This window comes from Phragmites australis, chromosome 2 (genome assembly GCF_958298935.1).
Source record: "Phragmites australis chromosome 2, lpPhrAust1.1, whole genome shotgun sequence".
Taxonomy (NCBI): domain Eukaryota; kingdom Viridiplantae; phylum Streptophyta; class Magnoliopsida; order Poales; family Poaceae; genus Phragmites; species Phragmites australis.
The window spans coordinates 21384850-21407655 of NC_084922.1; the positions used below are offsets into that span (position 1 = coordinate 21384850).

The following is a 22806-nucleotide window of genomic DNA, read 5'->3' on the forward strand; positions in this document are numbered from 1 at the left end:
TACAGCCAATACGAAGGCCTTCGCCAGTGTGGCATCGTCTCCTCCGGTGGATTCGACTACCGCTTCGAAACTCATTACGAATTCCCTTAGATCCGACTCTCCATCGAACATTACTACTCTAGGCATCTTGAAGCCCGAGGTCCACGGGTTGGTTCTGCAGGCCAATGGATAGCGGGGATTCCAGGTCTCCTGCGGATGACCGTCGCCGAAGGTCCTGCGCAGGTCGTGCCGTGTCTTCCGACGGAATCACGTGGTGAGCTATTTCCTCCGCACGATGCAGCATATCGATTTCCTCTTACATTTTCTCCAATGTCTTCCTAGCTTCCTCCGCCCACCTGCGATATTCCGTAGCTTTTTGACTTGCTGTCAGGCTATCCAACAAGCACTTTTTCTATGCAATCTGCCTCTCCAGCTCTTCTGCTTCCAACCTGGCTATTCTTTTTCCTCTGGTGTTTCGTCTTCGTCTTCATACTCTGTGAAGTCATCTAGATCTTCCCACTTTTCGTCTCGCGCCTTTCCTCCTTCTTGTGCTGAAGGCTCAAAGCATGCGCGATCGCTTGTTTCCGCAACCCGCGCCGGTCCGTGCTTGTCCTCATTGCTTCCTAGTGGTGCAACATCAACACCGTAGTGCTGTTCGAGCCCACCAGAAGCTCCTCCGGCCGAAGCATTGCTTGACCCTGGTAGCACCGAAGGGTGTCTTTTGAACGAAGCTTCGGCTGCAGCCGAAGGCTCCGGCAATGCCTCCGATGTACTAGTTGGCTTCGTCTTCTTCTTGGGTGGCATGGCTTCGGTCCACTCGATCCCCGTAGATGGCGCCAACTGTAGGAACCGATGTCTCGAACAAAGAGAACCTTCGCTTGTAGGGAAAGCCGAAGGCTTCTGGGTGTGACACGTGTATGGGGGTAAATAGTCTCAATTGATTCCGCCCGTCTCGGGTACAGTATGGTCCTATTTATAGCTCGTACTCAACCACTCCACGCTGGGGTTTCAGTTTTACCCCCTCACCTGCTACATTCTCGGAATATTTGGGGGCATTATGGTACAATCAAGTGTATTTACATAATTACAACTCTGCCCTGGGCAGTTAAGTGGGCCTTGACATCCAATCGTGGTCTCCGTCCGATCTCATGACTACGCCGAAGGCTTCTCAGCTATCAGCTGGAGGTTTACCACGGGCTTCGCTCCTCCCCTTCGGCACCATGAGTCGATCTTCGGTCTCCGGCCAAAGACGCGCTGGTAGCTTTTCCATGAAATCTGACACTATTTGGAGAATTTTTTTTTAAAAAAAAGTTTCATTTTGAGAATTTTTTTTAAAGAAATTTTATTAACTCTTATCGTTGCACCAAGCTAATACAACCGCACAACTAATTATTCTTTTTAGCAACTCACGATACTTCCGCTGGTGTAGCACAGAACACGAACGGAAGTAGTGTGTATAAGTAAAAATTACTTGTAAAGGAGAACTGTTACTATATGGAGAACTGTCACTTGATTTCTATTTCTCTGTGGACAAATACGGTTCCCGCATTCCTGTGCAAATGGACAGTAGAAGAAAAGATGATCTAAGGTTTCTTCAGTTCTTGCGGACAGCACACACAGTTGTAGAATTTGAGGTGAAAGGTTTCCTGTTTAGCAGATTCCTTGTATTAATCCTGTCATGAAGCAGCAGCAAGAAAAAAAAAAAGCTTCATGTCTTTTCTGACAAGAATTTTTCCATAACCATCTCAAGTGAACCGGTGTTTGACTCTGTCCCATTACAACTTTGTACATATTTGAAGTGAGTATACGCCATTTCCCGAAATGTATTTCCATTCATCATTTTCTTACGAATGTGTTACACTACTGAGATAAGCTTCCAACTCCTGATACTGCGCATATGCCTCAGTTGAGAGAGGCAAGCTTAGCTGCTCATGTAATCCATCCAAGGATAATACTTTTTGTACTGATATCATTGGGTTAAGACTGGCAATGGATCGTGGCGAATCGGATCCCGCTTGTTTTACATCCAGTGAGGGTGAGGGTGGGTACATTTTTAGCCCTGCAGGGTCGTAAGTCGAGGGTCCGATTGATGGTCGGATCGTGGTGGGTGTATAATTTTGCCCGTGAGCGTCCACAGGCGCTCAAAAAGATGCAACCCATCCCACGCCACACGCCTGTGCTTGGTCGTCGCTCGCTCGCGCATGCCTCGGCTCCCGATTGCCGTTGCCAGCGCCCGCCTCGGCTCCCGACTGCCGCAACAGCACCCTCGCTCCTGGCCATCTTGACATCGCACCACCGCCTGCCCCAGGCCGCCGTCCCATGGTCCCGTTCGCCACGACGCGTCCCGTCTCCCGCCACAGTGGCACCCTTACTCTCGGGCACCGCCCGTCCGCCCTAGACCACCTACCTCACTGCCCTCATCTCCCGCCGAGATTGCACCTTTGGCACCCATCGGTCCCCACTGGGTTCGGGGATGGAGTATTTTTGCACCTATTAGGTGCAGCAGGACCGGATCGGTTTTTTTTTTTTTGTTTTAGATTGGATGTATTCTGGTTGCATCAAGCCACTTGTAGAAAAAATAATTTGTACAAATAGTTCAAAAACCATCTGTACAAGATAGGCCGTTTACTTCGTGAGTTGTGACATATTCATGTAAAGCAGATGCAACATGTACTTATTCATGGGTATGATTTCTTGGATAATCTCAAAAATCTATGTTTAGTTCGTGTTATTTTTCAAGGTACTGTTCTTGCTAATTTAAATATATGGCTCTTGTTACAATCAAATTGATTCCACACTTTGGATCATCCAAACAAGTATTTGAATGTGATTCCTAGAAAACAATCCCATGTGCATCCAAACAAAAATATTGGAATCGAATCACATTCCAGCCAATTCAATTATTTTGTTATTTTTCAAGGAATTGAATTGGAATCTAATTGCTAGAATCAAATTTAATTCAATTACTTTGTTATTTTTCAAGGAATTCAATTACTTTGTACAGGTAAGTGATTCCAGTGGCGAAAAAGAAACTAAAACCATGAAAACATGAACTTCAGAGTTAGCGGAAAAATAGTTTCCTTTTAAAAGTAAATACATCTGTAGGTTTAATAACAGCTCAACATGAGGGTAAGCTTATGGACTATCTGTCCTCATCAGGTTAAATTTCTCCATTAATCTATGGCAAAAATCCAAAAATAGTCAACATACACGACCATATTTACTAAAATAGATAGTATATTATCGTATTTATTAATTTAGAATATCTATTCAGCACCTCGCTCATCGAATACGTGTTTTCGACATCTGAGGTGCCAAATATGGCTGGCTGTATTTGACAACTGAGATACACAAAAATATGGTGTACAGTGCTATATTCGGCACCTCAGTTGCTGAATACAGCCCGCCCATTTATGTTGTAACACACTACTTTACAACTAAGCCTAATTATTTAAAAATAAGAAATTTTGGCAGCATTTCCTCTATAGGGAACTGACCACAAAAAGATCACGGGCAGGCAATATAAGATATAACCAACATATATAGCAATCCTCACGACGCTACCAGCGTCTCACCACAACATATACCAAAACAAACGACAGACCACCAAAACCATAACTTATAAACACCGGTTGACTTATCGACATTGTGATAAGATAGTGCGTGCAACTACCAAGATCCATCCCCAAAATGCACGTCAACATCTAAACATACATGTAAAAGATTTAACAGGGGGTGAGACGAGCTCAGCAAGTAACAGCTATGAATATAAACATATCTAACTTAGTTCAAAAGTATTTGGGAATTTAACATTCTTCTCATAACAACAAAAAACACATGGTTTTAAAGAGAATAGCCTTTCAGATCATTTATCGAGAAAGTAACGACAATTTTCAACCCGGTCTCCTACAAAATAATGGCATTCAACTTCCAGAATTCTGTATTCTCCAGATATCATAAAAAGAAATGTATGAATGCTATGATGCAACTCCATTTGAGAGCTGGACGATGCCAACATCTCATGCAACTCCATGTACCGGTACGAATCACACACGATGGCAGTGATCGGCCTTTATCACTATATGAAGTGCATAAATGCATATGTATGCATCTGAATTGACGTCAATTCTTTATTCCTTTTTGAATGACTCATGATAAAAACCACAACTGATACATGAAGACAAAAGTGCAATCCAACTCAATAAGAAAAGCATGGATTTAAATAATCGAATGCAACGTCATCCATGATTTAAATAAATTAGAAAAGAAAACCATATACTTCAATTTTATTTGCAAAAGAAGTAAGACATGAATATAAACATAGCATGGAATCACACCCCCACGTTACTTGCCTTTTACCAAAAGCGACGAAGAAATTTCGATCAAGAACGTCCAAAAGGGGTACCACCTGTACAAGTATGCTATTAGCACTAAAACACATTTAAACATATAAAATATGAAGCGTCAACCCTACGTCGAAAAACGTCGCGTATACGCCTATATTTCAGAAAACCGAACAGACAATTGTATCACATGAAACGATACACTATTTCCAATTCAGAGTCGAACTAAAACTCTCACTAATTAGACTTCGCTTCGATGAACGAATTGAATACTTCGACTCGGATGTCATATCTTCGAATCAACAACGATTATCAAAACGAATCAGACTATTGATCACATGAAATGATATGACACGAATTGCTTGATTTGATTTAATCCAACCACAAATGTCCAGAAATTACCGAGAAATCACCATCAAAAGATTGACGACGAATCCGACAAAATTCCGAAATTTCCAACTTTTCCCTCTTTTTTTGCTCTCTTTTTTTTTCTTCCCTTTTTTTCCTTTTCTTTTTTTTCTTCTCTTTTCTTTTCTTTTCTCCTTTTCTTTTTTTCTTTTCTTTTCTTTCCTTCTCTTCTTCCCTGGCTTTCTTCCGCGTGCTTGCTTCTTTGTTTCTTTGCTTGCTTCGATTAACTTCTTCTTTCCCACAGCAGCCAGCACAGAGCCGCACAGAGCACGCAGCAGCAGCGCGCAGGCGCACGACGGCGTGCAGGCAAACGGCAGCACGCGGTGCGACGCACAGGCGCGCGGCGGCGCGACGGCTAGCAGCAACGGCGCGGCGGCGAGGCACGCGGGCGGCGCGTCGGCGAGCAGGCGCACGGCGGCGCGGCAGCGGCACGCGGGCGACACGCACAGCGGCAAGGAGAGAGAGAGACGAACACAAGAGGTATCTGGATGGATCGGGTTGAGGGCCGATCCATCCGGTACTTATTCTTTTTTTTTAACAACGAACGGTCTAAGTTTATTGGGCTCGCTACGGGTATCAAAGTGCCCGGAACGGACATATGAATAGCAAAATGGGTTCGTCTCGACGATATGAACGCAACCACGGTCTCTGATCGTCCATACGAGCAACGGATCAAAAAGTAAAAATTTGGTCAAATCTCTCTCTCTTTTTTCTCAAAAATTTGGTATTACATTCCCCCCCCCCCCTAAAGGAATTCATCCCCGAATTCTGACGCTTTCATAGCAACTATGGAACAGAGGTAAAATATTTCAAAACTTATGACTCACCAGTCTCAAAGAGCTCAGGATACTCCTTACGCATTTGTTCTTCAAGTTCCCAAGTTGCTTCTCGTTCTGTTTGATTTGTCCAAAGGACTCTCACAAAGTTGATAGTCCTCCTCCTCATAACTCGCTCTGAGGAATCTAGAATACGTACCGGGTGGCACTTTACAGTCAGATCTTTCTCTATCGTGATTGATTCAACATCAATTTTATGCTCAGGGTCTCTCAGATATTTTCTTAGCATAGAAACATGGAAGACATTATGTACTCCACTCATTAAGTCTGGTAATTCAAGACGGTACGCCAAACTGCCTACTCGGGCTGTGATTAGAAATGGACCAATGTACCTCGGGTTAAGCTTTCCAGAGATACCAAAACGTACAACACCTTTGGTTGGCGGCACTCTGAGAAGCACATAGTCACCAACTGAAAATTCTAGGTCTCGTCTTCGGATATCTGCATAGCTCTTCTGTCGACTTTGAGTAGCCAACAAGTTCTGACGTATTTGGTATACCTTTTCTGATGTTTGTTGAACCAAATCTGGACCAAGTAGTGATCTTTCTCCAACAGAATCCCAACACAAAGGAGATACACACCTTCGGCCATACAAGGCCTCAGAAGGAGCCATCCGAATACTTGCTTGATAGCTATTGTTATAAGCAAATTCTGTTAAGGCTAGGATACAAATTTGGAATCTCGATCTGAAATGATCGATTTTGGCACACCATGCAACCTCACTATTTCTCTGATATACAAGGGAGCCAAATCATGTGCCGAACTGGTTGTCTTCATTGGAATGAAATGTGCAGATTTTGTAAGCCAATCCACGACAACCCAAATAGCATCTCTGCCTCGAGGTGAACGAGGCAACCCAACAACAAAGTCCATAGTGATATGTTCCCATTTCCATTCTGGAATTTCTAAGAATTGCATTAATCCTGCAGGTCTTTTATGCTCAGCCTTTACTTGTTGGCAGAAACCACAAGCTGCAACATACTTAGCAATATCCACTTTCATCCTTTTCCACCAAAAATTTTGTTTTAGGTCTCGATACATTTTGGTTTCACTGGATGAATAGTATAAGGAGTCCGGTGAGCTTCTCTCAATATATCCATTTTCACATCTGCTTTCTGTGGTACACTGAGACGTCCTCTGAAGCGTATTGCACCATTCTCATCAATGGTAAATTCTTTTGAATTTTTTCATCGAAGTCCTCTTTCGAACTCCTAAAAGAAGACGATCATATTGTTGAGCTTCATGAATACACTCAGGTATAGCAAACTAAATAAACATTTGAGTCTCCTTCTGTATCGTACTAGTAAAACAAAAAGAAATTTGCCCAGCTCAAATCCAACAATATAGACATTACTGTTTTAGGAACACCTGTCCTGTTAAAAGCATCTGCTACCACATTCGTCTTCCCTGGATGATACTGAATTGTCAGATCATAGTCTTTGATTAATTCTAACCATCTTCGTTGTCTCAAATTCAGATCTCTTTGAGTGAAAATGTACTTGAGACTCTTATGATCAATGAAAATATCACATGACTCACCATACCGGTAATGCCTCCAACTCTTCAAGGCAAAAACCATTGCAGCCAATTCTAAGTCATGAGTGGGGTAATTCGGTTCATGAGTTTTCAATTGTCTGGAAGCATATGCAATTATTTGACCTCCTTGCATAAGCACACAGTCAAGTCCAATTCGGAAAATATCGGTGTAGACTACGAAACGCTTGCCACTCTCGGGCAAAGCCAGAATGGGAGCGTTCACTGACTTATTCTTCAAAGTTTGGAAATTGGTCTCACATTCATCAGGTCATACAAATGGAACACACTTCTCGGTAAGTCTAATCATAGGCTTTGCAATAAAGGAAGAACCTTGTATAAAATGTTGGTAATGGCCAGCGAATCCAAGAAAACTCCGAATCTCTGTTACATTGGACGGTCTTTACCATTTCATTACCTTCTCACTCTTAGAAGGGAAAACGAATCCAAGAACACACAACATTTCTGCTAATACTATACCAGCCAATTATGAGACACTCTCTTTGACTAGTTCTAAAACCAAGGCATTAGTTGCCTAGAAACATCCTTTTTGGTGGATGCAATCACACCAAAAATATTGTTTGGCTAACTCCACAAACTCGGGTTGAAACCCCCAATAAGAATATAAACCTTCTTCGCTTCAACTTCAACTCCTTCATAGGGAGGATCAATTTAAAACATTTATGGTTCAGGATTAAAGAAACATCAACACTTCACCTCTTCTACCAACATCACTAACTCCAAAAAAAAACGAGTGTGGGTAGATCTACACAAGAGACAGTCACAACGTTAAGATATAAACCTCTAGTTGGTCATTCTCATCCCGATATATCACCAAGTCTAGAAGGGGTGATCAGGAGATTACATCCACTTGCCTAATTCAATCCTTCTAAACATCTAACGACTTGTCCTTCATGGTACAAGTTTAGACTTGCACCTTCCAACTTGAATACCAAAACACTTCCATCCAGAGGTAGTTGGACCAATAGGTAAGCTGTGTTGACTGGTACATTCAGAAACATGCCAAACTGGCATACTAAAGAACTTCACATCTTGCTCACATTCCCAGGATAGTCATACTATCGGTAACCACGCCACAACTTCTTCAAAGTTAAATTGCATGCAAAAACACATCCTCCTCAAAAGTTGCAAAGACATCGGTTAATCTAACCGACAAGATGATCACTGCGGAAGGCTCATGGAGAGGGTTGAAAATATGACTTCTGCAAACTCAATCCTGTTAATCCAACTCCAATTTAATTATTTTGCGAATTTAGTTTAGAAAGCACCATTTACAACACCAGTTTACCGTCAACAGGTTGAGCGTTAGTATACAATGCTTCTCTCCGGGTCCTTAGAAGGCATACCCTCTCCTAAACAGCAACAAAACTGCAAAGATACACCCCAAAGGTTCATCTTCTTTCACAACACTCCTTTAAACAGGGGAGTAACCCTTAGCTCCCAGACATAACTCTAACCTCAGCACTTAAATTCCGGAATGAACTCCACTTTGACAACTCTCTTCCCTTGAACCAGGGTTTGGATAGACTTACTCCCAATAGAGATAAACTTCCAACATGTAAACCCACTCAGGCATCTCTCAGTCAAATCTCCATCCTTAGAGAAAACTGGGTCACCAACAGAAATCCAAAACTCTCACGTCAGAAATTAGTCAATTACTTCTTTAACTTCATTCACTCCACAAGAGCCAACAAGAAACAAGGTTCTAGAACGGATCATGTTAAAAAAAAAATCTGTCAACGAAACACCATGACAAGCCCTAACAACACCTTCGGTTATTAGGTTAGGAAAAGTTCAAGCGACCTTAAATTTCAACATTCACTCAACAAGCAAAACTCACCAGGTTCAATTGATAATGCTCCAACGGTGACAAGCCAATTTAGCATCCTATCATGACGTTATAGGTCATAGACTATTCAACAAACCCCTGACAGCGCCAATGCTCCTACAACCCAAGTATATGCTTGGCTTCAAGCTTCAAAGCAAACGAATCCCCATGTCAAAGATGACAGGTTTAGCTAAGCGATATCAGAAACATAACACAATTCAACTAAAATCTCTACCTCAGCCCCGCAAGGGCCAACCTTAGGTATTCCACTTGTGAAACCTCACAAAACAAATTTGAAACAACTGATGCCTCCTTAAGGAAGGTGTCGCTCCATTAGCATCACTTCGATGCAAATCAGTTGTTTCAACACAATCGATAACTCCAACTCCCATAGCCAGTGGACTATTCCGCAAAGGCTAACTTAACAAAATAACTACCTCAAATAATCATTTCAAAACATGCATAGATATTCCAACCACAAAAGATTATTCTCAGATATTAAAGAAACTGACACATAAGGTATGTAAACATTTCAACTTAAACACGAGGTGTTAACTAATCCTCAAAACATCAACAACTAGGGTACAAGTCTAGCAAAAGATTAGAAAAAAACTCCCAGAACCCTATTAGGATCTCACTATCAACACATCTTCACACAATCGGTAAAAAGATCGCCCCGACTCCATGGGAAAAAAAATCCTACACCATTCTATTGGTTAGGTTGAAAACATTATCACCTTATCTTCTATGGTAAGGCACACATCGATCCATTTCTCCGACATTCCTAGAACGAATAGTTAGGGTCAACGACATGGGGGCTAGTCCATCTCGTACCCAAAACATTCGTTCTGTATGTGGATAGTTGGATCGCAAACCTAACTCTTGGTCAACCTCACCTGGCAATGCAAAAAAGGCATCATGAGGGCCCTCCACTTAACCCATCTGCAGTGCCATATAACAGTTATGCTATTGATCCTCTGAAGCTTCTCAGGTTCTAATGACCAAGGTAACCATTTTAACGCCCTGACAAATTCACCATTCCAACGGAACTGACTCCAACAACTTAACAATATAGATCAATGATAAAACACTAAAGAATATATGGAGAATCAAACAAGTAACTTCAATAGTACTTATCTGAGATAGTGAACATAAGCGAACAAAGATAAACAAGACGTATACAATGCAATGCATCCCATACCTATTCTATTTGTGCAAGTGTGTCAGGTTCATCATTCAATTACCTAGGACCTAAAGCCTAGGCTCTGATACCAAGCTGTAACACCCTACTTTACAACTAAGCCTAATTATTTGAAAATAGGAAATTTTGGCAGCATTTCCTCTATAGGGCGGTATAACTGACCACAAAAAGATCACGGGCAGGCAATATAAGATATAACCAACATATATAGCAATCCTCACGACACTACCAGCGTCTCACCACAACATATACCAAAACAAACGACAGACCACCAAAACCACAACTTATAAACACCGGTTGAGTTATCGACATTGTGATGAGGTAGTGCGTGCAACTACCAAGATCCATCCTCAATATGCACGTTAACATCTAAACATACCTGTAAAAGATTTAACAGTGGGTGAGACAAGCTCAGCAAGTAATAGCTATGAATATAAACATATCTCACTTAGTTCAAAAGTATTTGGGAATTGAACATTCTTCTCATAACAACAAAAAAATACATGGTTTTAAAGAGAATAGCCTTTCAGATCATTTGTCGAGAAAGTAACGACAATCTTAAATCCGGTCTCCCATAAAATAATGGCATTCAACTCCCAGAATTCTGTATTCTCCAGATATCATAAAAAGAAATGTATGAATGTCATGATGCAACTCCATTTGAGAGCTGGACGATGCCAACATCTCATGCAACTCCATGTACCGGTACGAATCACGTACGATGGCAGTGATCGGCCTTTATCACCATATGAAGTGCATAAATGCATATGTATGCATGTGAATTGACGTCAATTCTTTATTCCTTTTTGAATGACTCATGATAAAAACCACAACTGATACATGAAGACAAAGGTACAATCCAACTCAATAAGAAAAGCATGGATTTAAATAATCGAATGCAACGTCATCTATGATTTAAATGAATTAGAAAAGAAAACCATATACTTCAATTTTATTTGCAAAAGAAGTAAGACATGAATATAAACATAGCACGGAATCACATCCCCACGTTACTTGCCTTTTACCAAAAGCGACGAAGAAATTTCGATCAAGAACGTCCAGAAGTGGTACCACCTGTACAGGTATGCTATTAGCACTAAAACACATTTAAACACATAAAATATGAAACGTCAACCCTACGTCGGAAAACATCGCGTATCACATGAAACGATACACTATTTTCAATTCAGAGTCGAACTAAAACTCTCACTAATTAGACTTCGCTTCGATGAACGAATTGAATACTTCGACTCGGATGTCGTATCTTCGAATCAACAACGATTATCAAAATGAATCAGACTATTGATCACATGAAATGATACGACACGAATTGCTTGATTTGATTTAATCCAACCACAAATGTCCAGAAATTACCGAGAAATTGCCTTCGAAAGATTGACGACGAATCCGACAAAATTCCAAAATTTCCCACTTTTCCCTCTTTTTTTCCTCTCTTTTTTTTTCTTCCCTTTTTTTCCTTTTCTTTTGTTTTCTTCTCTTTTCTTTTCTTTTCTCCTTTTCTTTTGTTTTGTTTTCTTTTCTTTCCTTCTCTTCTTCCCTGGCTTTCTTCCGCGTGCTTGCTTCTTTGTTTCTTTGCTTGCTTCGATTAACTTCTTCTTTCTCACAGCAGCCAGCACAGAGCCGCACAGAGCACGCAGCAGCAGCGCGCAGGCGCACGACGGCGTGCAGGCGGATGGCAGCACGGCAGCACGCGGCGCGGCGCACAGGCGCGCGGTGGCGCGACGGCTAGCAGCAACGGTGTGGCGGCGAGGCACGCGGGCGGCGCGTCGACGAGCAGGCGCACGGCGGCGCGGCAGCGGCACGCAGGCGACACGCACAGCGATGAGGAGAGAGAGGGACGAACGCGAGAGGTATCTAGATGGATCGGGTTGAGGGCCGATCCATCCGGTACTTATCCTTTTTTATTTATTTATTTTTTTAAAACAACGAATAGTCTAAATTTATTGGACTCGCTACGGGTATCAAAGTGCCCGGAACGGACATATGAATAGCAAAATGGGTTCATCTCGACGAGATGAACACAACCACGGTCTCCGATCATCCATACGAGCAACGGATAAAAAAGTAAAAATTTGGTCAAATCTCTCTCTCTTTTTTTTCTCAAAAATTTGGTATTACATATGTGCCGCGCACGCGTGCCCAAAGAAGCTAGCAAGCAGTTGTACACGCGTGTTTAAGGTTTTATTTAACTCTTAATTTTATTTGAGAGTACAAAAATAGTTCAAAATTTTTTAAGTTTTTATGAGAAAACTAGAGCTTACTACCGACCCATTTTAATTGGTTTGATCAAAAAAGTTTCAGCTAATATTTAATTAAAATTCTCCAAATAAGCCTACTTTTATAAATTCTAGTAATTTTTAATGACTCAAACAAATTTCCAAAAATCTAGAAAAAATCACTAATATGTTTCTCATGTGATGTACTAATTTATACATACACACATATATATATATATATCGGTGGATGAACACCGCGAGCAGGGATCCCTCAGGATCCCCCTTTGAGATTCGGTCGGGGGGCTCATCTTGGAACTACCTCGTACGTGGGGTTAATACGTGTGAGACTTAGGCAGGATGGATCGTCGTCAGCTAGTAGAAATTAATGCACCAAGGATTTAGACAGGTTCAGGTCGCACGGAGGCGTAATACCCTACTCTTGTGTGTTCAGTATGTTTTTTACGCTCTTCGGATGTCTCTCTTTATCTACATCTCTCTCTTCTACAAAGTGCTCCCCCCCCCCCTTTATCTACCGGGGGGAGGCCCTTCAGGGAGTGCCTAGAACAAGGGTACAAGTTCCCGTAAACAATAAATGGAAAGTGACCATCATTGGTCTACAGTTGATGTTACAGAGGGTTGAAAATACATCCCTCGGACGGTTCCATTGGTCTTCGCGTTCCAGCTTTAGCAGGCGCAGGGGCGCCCACTGGCCAGCCTCTGAGTACTCTCTCATGCCCGTTTGAGCAGAGTAGGTCTGACGCGGTCTTATGTGACAGGGCGATAAGCATCGTGCCCATCAAAGATATCTTCAAACCGTCTTTCTTCATGGCCCCCGTGAGGAGACATGCAATGGGACCCGCCGTATTAATTGTGTCCACGCCTTCCTGCTAGGCGGCAGGGACTGGCGTATTTAGTACGGTAGGCGTGGGGGAGAGTGGTTGGATGTGACCGTCCACGCTTCCCATTAAATGCGGCATCGGGCTTCCCACCGACCGACACCTCATCGTGGAGTCCCTGCGGGGTCCACCAGCATGGGGCTTGCCCGGTGCTCAGGGGCTCTCTAGGTGCTCGGGGACCAACTGTTCTTGGCCCCGAGCGCCCAGTCCCGGACCTTGCTTCCCTCGGGGCTCTCTGGGTACTCAGGGACCAACTGTTCTTGGCCCCGAGCGCCCACTCCTGGACCTTGCTTCCCTTGGGTCCTCGGGGCTCTCTGGGTACTCGGGGGCCACCTGTTATTGGCCCCGAGCGCCCACTCCCGGACCTTGATTTTCTCGTTTCCTCAGGGCTCTCTGGGTGCTCGGGGACACCTGTTCTTGACCACGAGCACCCACTCCCGGACCATGCTTCCCTCGGGCCCTCGGGGAGGTGGTCCCAGAGGGAAGGCGCCATGTGGCACCGCGCTGTCCTGGCCTCGGGACTCGGGAACCCCCGGATCCCATATCACCGACAGCAGCCCCCGGACCCATCGATAAGCGATGGACTAGAGACTGAGGGTGGGGCCCTATTTCTTCGAGGCCGATCACAGCATTGGTGCCACATGGCTTTCTGTTGCCCAGTGCCGAAATTTTTGCGAGCCTTGCAATTTGTAGGCCCAAGCTCTTGGTATAACCCAAGGAGGAGCCGAAAGGGTGCATGCCCTTTCGACTTTCGAGGAAGGCAATGATGAGGCGGGAGACGCCCAAGCTTCCGCACGGACCAAGAAAAATGTGCCTCACTCACTGCGCCGAGGAATAAGGCGTTTGAACTCCCAGTGAAAAAAAGGGGAGAGGCAATGGACCGTTGCCTTCCTTAATCGCCATTCTTTCCTTCGCCATTCTTGAGCATTGGGAGCCTCTCTTTAGTCTTCAGTGCACCTTGATTCCAGCCACTTCTAGCTCATTTCCCACCCCTGAAAATGCCAACGGCAGGAGGCGGCCGTTGGAAAGCGTCGAACGTCGACGCCATTCTGCCGAAATCCCGCCTCCTGAATGAGGAGGGCCCGGAGAAGGTGACGAAGCTTATGGTCCTCACTGGCCAGCGGGGAGCATCGGTGGTGACGCCGGCCATCCATTCGCCCACCCCGTGTGGCCCCGGGTAGATCGTCATCTTTGCCTCCTTCGTGGCCGCCGGTCTAGTGCCGCCATTTTTGACATTCTCCATGCAGGTGCTAGACACTTATGGCGTCCAATTGGCCCACCTGAGTCCGAATTCGGTGGTGATCCTGGCGGTCTTCGCCCACCTCTAAGAGATGTTCGTAGGGGTGCCACCATCTGTGGCACTGTTCTGATACTTCTTCATCCTCCGAGCGGTCGGGAAGAAGAAAGGGTTGGACGATGTGGAGGTCGTGGGCTGCTGCAACTTTCTCCTGCGGAAGGGTGTCGGCGACACCTACATCCAGCAGGTGCTACGTGACAAGTGGGACAACTGGCGCTAGGACTGGGTCTATGTAGACGTCAGCACCCACGACCGCCTTTTGCTACCCCGATCGCCGGCGGAGCCCAACAAATGGGTCTGGGAGTCCGCTCCCGCGGAGGATGCCCGCCTACGCCCAGTGCTGAACCGCATCAAAGATCTACGCCGGGAGACACTCACCTCGCTGATGGTGGTCACCGACTTCCTACGCCGCTGGCTGGCCCCCCTGAGGGAACGCGTCCGTCCCGCCTGGATGTACACTGGGTCTTGTGATTTGACGAGGACGTGTATAGGCAATGGTGGGAACCTCGATGAGGGGGCCCAGGTAGCGCTGCTCAAGGTGATAACCAGCGTTGAAGACCTCGCCCGGGCGGTCCTACAACGTGAAGACCTGGCGCTCTGTTCAGACCCAGGCCGGACGGCTCTGCAGGAGGCGATGCCAGTCTTTGACGCCCAGGGGCCGACGGACCGCACAGGGCGCTGAGACCCCAGGACACTGCACATTCCTGGGGCAGACGACAATAGAGGGTGAGGCGCTGCCGTAGACGATGGCAGATCATCGAGCCAGGGCGACAAGGGGAAGCGTCCCCGGTCGCCCATCGCCCTACCGTCCTCATTCTCTCTGTCGCCATCATCTCTGCCATCCTCGCGTTGAGACCCTCGGCCGATGGCTGGCGGTGCGACAGCCGGTGACCGAACTGGCCAGCCCTCAGGAGTAGGTCTCGGGGTGGATGCTCGGACCAGTTCACAACGACACGGGGCCAGAGCCCACCCCCGAAGAGGAGAAGGACGGATCCCAGGCCGAAGGCCCCCGAATTCCAAATCCCGTAGTCCCGATGGCGGTACCGCGGGCCAAAAACCATGTAAGCCCCTTTTTTCATCGAGCTCGTTTTGCCTGTGTTTTGGGTGGGGGTTGATCTGTTTCCGTTCCAGGCCGCCCAAGGGCTCTTCAGGAAGCCGAGGGTCTCCTGAGCAACTGAGGCCTCCCCCTGGCCCTGAGTTGAGAGGCCAGGTTGGCTCTGCCCCGAGCGCTCTGACTGGGGAGGAGCTACCGGCTTCAGGGGAGGCCTTCGTGACAAGGGTGGCGCTGGCGCAGCCGCCGTCGGGGTCCTCGAGTGCCTCTGCTGAAAAGGCGCGGAGGGGATCCAGCTCTTGGCCAACCCCTGGCAAGGCCCCAGAACCCCTCCTCGAGATGTTGGGGAGTGCTCGGGAGGTCATCGGGCGGCTTGAGACGGCCATCGCGGCAGATAGGACCGAGCTCGAAGAGGAGTGCGCCGCCCTTGTTGACGAAAGGGGCCGGCTGGAGGAGGCCCGCAAGCTCCTGGAGACACGTGTGTCCATGGCCCGCACGGCCCACGAGGGGTCCCTACAGGAGCTGGCCATGAAGTGGGAGGCCTTGGAGGAGGTGTGCGAGGAGGCCGTCGCCGCACAGAAGGAGGCCGAACACTTGGAGGAGCTCACGGCGTTGCGCGACCAGGCGTCGAAGGAGCGCGCCGGTAAGCTGGCCACTCGTGAGGTGCAGCTTGCCTTGCGCGAGCAGGAGGTTGCCTCACGGGAGGAGGCGGTTAGCAAGAGGGAGGAAGCCTCGCTGTCCACTGAGACGGACCTCCACCACCAAGCCCAAGATCTCAAATGCGGCCGCGCCGACGTTCTCTACCAGGAGGAGCAGGTTGCGCTGCGCGAGATGGACGCTAACCTGGCGTCGTCAGCGCTCGCCGCCCGCGAGAAGAGCCTCGCCAACCAGGAGGCACGCGTAACTGCCCGAGAGCAGGCCATCGAGGCCTGGGCCGAGCAATTAGAGCGGGCTCGCACCGAGGTGGCTACCCAACTCCAGGAGGCGCGGGCCATGAAGGACGTCCCCGCCAGCAACAAAGGTCTTGAAGCTCGGCTGAACAAAGCCGACGAGGATCTTAATGCCGTCCGCGAAGAGCGAACGCATGTTAAGGCGATGATGCAGGACGTCCTCCGGCAGGCGACGGCTCCGTGGAGGCGACCGGGCTCGGGTCCGGGTCCGTGACGGTGGGTTCCCAAGGTCTGGACACGTTAGGTCATCTCGCCCTTGTGTTCTCGGAGATCGCCCAGCGCCTCGAGGCTCTCGCTGTCATGGTCCAGGAACTGGCGACCCGGGAGGGGCGTGCACTGGCCAATGGTTTGGCCGAGCACGTTCTCGCCTGCTATCGCAGCCGAGACCCCACCTTCCCGCTGGAGCCAGCCCGGCAGGGCGTGGTTGAGGCGGAGGAAGTCACCGCTAGGGCAGCCGTCCGCGAAGTTGCCACCGAAGTGGCGGAATTTTTTGTGCGGGAGCTGGGCCTAGGCAGCGATAGCGGCGACGACGCGTGATGTCCTCCGTAGCTTGTAATAAGTTATGGGTTTTCTCTTCTTTTTCAAAGTTGTATTTCTGGAAGTGATTCCCTATTGATTGGCTCCCTACAGTACATTAGAAGCCGTCCATGGAATCGTACTCTGTTTTGTACTTCTCCTTCCTTGATTTTGTTTGTACTGATGCACGGGTGGCACTAACCTGGGCGAGCATCAGCAGTTTACCCCCGAGAACAAGGCTGCCTCGGCCACTCATGCTCGAGCAGCAGGACTACCCGAGACTCTCGGGGGTTCGGTAGTGCTTGGGGTACTCGGCTCCCGAGCATCCAGCCCCCAGGCCCGCTCGTAGAATCCTGTGCTCGGGGCGTGCAGCCCCCGGGCACTCGCGGGTACATGGCTGTTGAGTCAAATAGACACAGATAGACACAAACTCTTTTGCTCGGGAAGTGAGTCCACCTAGCACGGTACCCACCGTGACTCATGAACGCTTTCCATCTCGCGACCTCTCAAACAAATAGACCGGAGATGTGCACAGGCGGAAATGCAACTAAGAGTCCCCATGGTTCGGTGGTGTCTGGGGTAGGATTGATCAGGCCGAGCACCGACAGCCTGACCCCGGGGACTCATGCTCGAGCAGCAGGACTACCCGAGAACCCCAGAGTCTTGGTAGTGCTCGGGGTATTGCCATGCCAGTCGAGCACCACAGCCTACCACAAAGGACTTAGGTCAGCGATCGCCGCCTATGCGGTACACCAACTATCGTTTGTCTTTGTCGTTCCGAAAAAGCAAATAAGAGGGTGGGGTTTTGCGCGCGAGGAGATCGCCTCACCGAGCAGATTAGCACAAGAGGGTTCCGAGAATAACTCAGGAACAATAGCTTATTACGTATGTATGAACAAAAATTCACATGACTTTTTTATAAAGATACCCCAAGTAGTGACTTACCAAGTCGGTGTCAGCCTCCCGGCCGACCAGGCTAGGAAAGGGTAGATGCCCCGGTGCTCAGGGCGCCGGGAATGTGGATTCCCTTGTGCAAACTACTTTAGCCTCCAGGTCGTCCTTTTAGCACCCGAGCACTTCCCGGGGGCTAGGTGGTCCCGACCACTCATGCCCGAGCGGTAGGATTACCCGAGGACTCCATAGGCTCGGCAGAGCCCTGGGTACTGATGCCCTGGTGCTCAGGTCGCTTGGTTCTCTAGCATTTCCCTGCAAGCTCAAATGGGCAAGGTTTCTTTGCTTGGTGCGCTTTGTCGGTGCGGTACTCACTATAGCCTGCTCTCATTTTTGACCCGTGATCTCTCGAATGCTCGGACCAACGAAGTGCACAGATGGAGATACGACCAAGAGGTCCCATGGTTCGGTGGTGTACAGGCTGGGACTAACCAAGCTGAGCACCGACAGCCCGCTCCCGGGGACTAGGTGATCCCGACCACTGATGCTCGAGCGGTAGAACCACCCGAGAACCCCAGAGGCTTGGTAGTGCTCGGGGTATTGCCACAGCAGCCAAGCACCACAGCCTACCAAAACGGACTTAGGTCAGCGATCGTCACCTGTGCCGCATTACGACTAGCATCCGTTTTTTGTCAGCGGGAAAACAAGAGAGAGCATGTTTTTCGCGCACGAGTCGAGCATCTCACCAAGCAGATTAACGCATGGATTCCATAGGAAAACTCGGAACAAAAGCAATATAGGCATATATTAATAATTCATACAGATGCGACGAATTTAAATATCAAGTGATAACTTACGTTGTTGGAAAGCCCCTGGCCAACTTGGGCAGGGAAAAGGCCCCTGGCCTGGTTGGCCCGAGCACAGACATGCTTACCTATGGATAAAATTTACGAAGGTGCTCGATGTTCCATGCATTCGGGAGAGGCTGCCCATCCTCTATGGCCAATCAAAACGAGCCTTGCCGTGGGGTACTGGTCACGATGAAGGGGCCTTCCCACATGGGAGAGAGCTTGTTCTTTCCTTCGCACGTCTGAGCACGTCGGAGAACCAGATCCCCAACTTCGAGTGACTAGGCCCGGACTCAGCGCTGATGGTAGCGCCTTAGGCTCTGCTGATATCTGGCGGTTCAGACGGCAGCTCGTGGCTGACGCTCTTCCAAGTACTCAACATCGTCGCGTCTTCGCTGTTCTTGCTCACCCTCTGAGTATGCATTCACCCAAGGCGAGCCGAGCGTAAGCTCGGAGGGGAGGACAGCTTCGGCGCCATAGACGAGGAAGAAAGGAATCTCCCCGGTGGCTCAGCTTGGTGTGGTCCAGTTGGCCCATAACACAACGGGTAGCTCATCGATCCACCCTTTCCCATGCTTTGCGAGCACGTCGTATGTCCGGGTCTTGAGGCCCTTCAGTATCGCAGCATTCGTGCGCTCCACTTGTCTGTTGCTACGGGGATGAGCAACGGAGGCAAAGCAAAGCTTGATCCCGAGGTCCTCGCAGTATTCCCTGAACAAGGCACTTGTGAACTGGGTGCCATTATTGGTGATGATCGTGTTCAGGACGCCGAAGCGACTTGTGATAGCGCGGATGAATTGGACCGCCATGTTTTTGATGACCTTGATTACTGGGACCGCCTCCGACCACTTGGTGAACTTGTCGATGGCGACGTACAGGTACTCATAGCCCCCGACTGCTCAGAGGAATGGACCCAAGATGTCCAGCCTCCAGACCGCGAAGGGCCAAGACAAGGGGATGGTATGAAGAGCCTGAGCTGGCTGGTGAATCTGCTTTGCATGGAACTGGCATGCCCTGCAGCGCTGAACTAGCTCGGAAGCGTCCAGGAGGGCTGTTGGCCAGTAGAAACCTTGCCGAATGGCATTCCCGACTAGCGTGCAAAATGATGCATAGCCACCGCACTCGCCCTCGTGGATCTCAGTGAGGAGCTCACTGCCTTCTTCCCGAGTGATGCATTTCAGGAGGACACCGTCTGTGCCGCACCGGTAGAGATCCCCATCTACTAAGGCATAGTGTTTGGACTATCGTGCAATCCTCTCTGCAGAGGCGTCATCCTTGGGAAGGATGTTTTCTTTCAAGTACCATCGAATCTCATCGATCCACGAGGGTTCCTGAGGACTACCGGCAAGTGCAGCGCACTCGCTGGGCGGCGGCACCTTGACGGGACCTCCCACTGAAGGTGCAGCCTGTGTCCCCTCGACTAAGCTCGAGGGTTCCCCTTCATCCTGGTCAAAAGACAGGACGGATGGCCGTGTGAGCCTTTCTTCAAAGGTTCCGACCGGGACGAGCGCCCAGATGGAAGCCAGGCAAGAGAGGTCATCAGTGACGGTGTTGTCACGGCGGGGTATATGCTGCAGCTCCAGGTTGTCGAAGTGCCGCTCCAGCCTCCTGACTTCTGCCACGTACACCGCCGTTGCAGGTCCACACACTGGTATTCTTTTGATACTTGGTTGACTACCAGTTGGGAGTCACCTTTGACAAGCAGCCGCCGGATCCCGAGACCCACCGCTGCTCAGAGTCCAGCGATGAGGCCTTGGTATTCCTTCATATTATTTGTTGCTCGGAACTGCAGCTGCATGACATACTAGAGTACTTCACCTATCGGGGAGGTGAGCACCACTCTAGCCCCCGCGCCCTTCAGCATGAGGGAGCCTTCAAAGTGCATGACCTAGTACTCAAGTCCGTCTTGCCCAGGGTACACGGACAATTCTAAGTTATCGATCTCGGGGACCGACGTCCACTCCGCCACGAAGTCAGACAGCGCCTAGCTTTTGATCGCGTGGTGATTGATGAAGTGCAGATCGAATTCCACGAGCTCAACCGCCCACTTGACGATACGCCCGGTACCTTCTCGGTTCCGCAGGATTGGTCCTAGTGGGTACGTGGTCACCATTGAGACTTTGTGCGCCTGGAAGTAGTGTCGCAGCTTCTTGGAAGCGATAAGCACTGCGTAGAGCATCTTCTGTGCTTGAGGGTATCTTGTCTTGGCATCCCGGAGGACTTCACTAACAAAGTACACCGGCCACTGTATCCGGCGGCCCCCGACCGCAGCCTCGCTTGAGGCCCTACCACAGCCCCCGAGCTCAAAGCAGAGTTCGGAGCCTGCCGAGGTCTCGAGCTCAACTCCCTGGTCGAGACCGGTCCTGCATCCTGGAGGCTGCTTAGGGGCGGCTGGGAGCTCGGGCCTAGCACCTTGCCCCGGGCACTCATCATGCTCCACCACCAGCACCATGCTCACGACATGAGGAGTGGCCGATACGTAGAGCAATAGAGGTTCATCCTCGCCGGGGGCTACTAGTACGGGCGGCGAGGTGGGGTATTTTTTTAAGTCTTGGAAGGCCTGCTCGACCTCCAGTGGCCAGTTGAAATGACCGATCTTTTTCAGCAATTTGAAGAGTGGGAGCTCCTGCTCCCCGAGCTTGGAGATGAAACGCCCCAAGGCTGCCATGCATCCAGCAAGACGCTGTACTTCTTTGAGCTGAGCTGGGGGACGCATCTGCTCGATGGCCCGGATCTTCTCAGGATTGGCCTCGATTCCGCGACTGCAGACCAAGAAGCTGAGAAGTTTGCCTGCGGGTACCCCGAATACGCACTTCTCGGGATTGAGCTTCAGGCGCGTGCTGCAGAGACTGTTGAATGTCTTGGCCAAGTCTTCTAGCAGGGTGGCCCATTCTCGGGACTTGACCACGATGTCGTCGATATATACTTTGACGTTGCGACCAACCTTCGTGTTAAGGGTAATGCGGACGGCTCGTTGAAACGAAGATCCAGCATTACGCAAGCTAAAAGGCATAGACACATAGCAATAAGTCCCCATAGGGGAAATAAAAGAAGTTTTTTCTTCATCTTACTTAGCCATGCAAATTTGGTGATAGCCTGAGTTTGCATCAAGAAAGCTCAAAAGATCACACCCCGCAGTGGAATCGACAATCTGGTCTATGCGAGTCAGAGGGAAAGGATCTTTTGGGCATGCCTTATTAAGGTCGGTGTAGTTGACGCACATTCTCAGCCGGCCATTGGCCTTTGGGACAATGACGGGGTTTGCTAGACACTCCGGGTGAAGGACTTCTCGGATGAAGCCGATGTCAAGGAGCTTGTCGACTTGCTCCCGAATGAACTCCTAGCACTCAGGTGCCTGTCAGCGAACCTTCTGCCTCACAGGCCGTGCATCTGGGCGCATGACAAGGTGGTGCTCGATCACCTCCCTAGGGATCCCGAGCATATCCGACGACTGCCATGCAAACACGTCGGCGTTAGCCCAGAGGAAGGCGACGAACGCGCTTTCCTATTTGGCATCCAGGCCACCACCGATACTGGTGACCTTAGACGGGTCTTCGCCCAGTGCGACCTCCTTCGTAGGGATGGAGGCATTGGCGGCAAGTCGTGACTTGGACGAAGAGGGTCCCAGACCCCCCGGGTGTCCTTTGACCTCGGCGCGGGCGGAGGCCAAGGCCGAGTACAGCTGCTCGGCGCAGGAGACGGCGCTGCCGGTTTCGGCGGGCACGGAGATGGGGCTGGCCGGGCCCGGCATCTTCATAGTGAGGTAGGCATAGTGTGTTGCCACCATAAATCTGGCGAGCGTCAGGCGCCCGAGGATAACATTGTAGGGGAGAGGGACTTCCGCAACGTCGAAGACCACGTTCTCCGTCCGGAAGTTGTCCTGACTCCCAAAGGTGATGGGCAACTCGACTTGCCCGAGGGGTAGGGTGTACCCCAGCGTCACCCCATAGAAGGGAGGGACGGCTTCAAAT

At 48.9% G+C, this 22806-nt stretch overlaps 1 protein-coding gene across 1 annotated transcript; it reads left to right on the forward strand.

Moving 5' to 3' along the window:
• Positions 1-1538: 1538 nt before the first annotated feature.
• Positions 1539-16794, forward strand: LOC133903599 (golgin-84-like). Its single transcript, XM_062345022.1, has 3 exons — positions 1539-1620; positions 4975-5227; positions 15711-16794. The coding sequence occupies exons 1-3, from the start codon at positions 1539-1541 to the stop codon at positions 16792-16794; spliced, it is 1419 nt and encodes a 472-aa protein (XP_062201006.1).
• The last annotated feature ends 6012 nt before the right edge of the window (positions 16795-22806 follow it).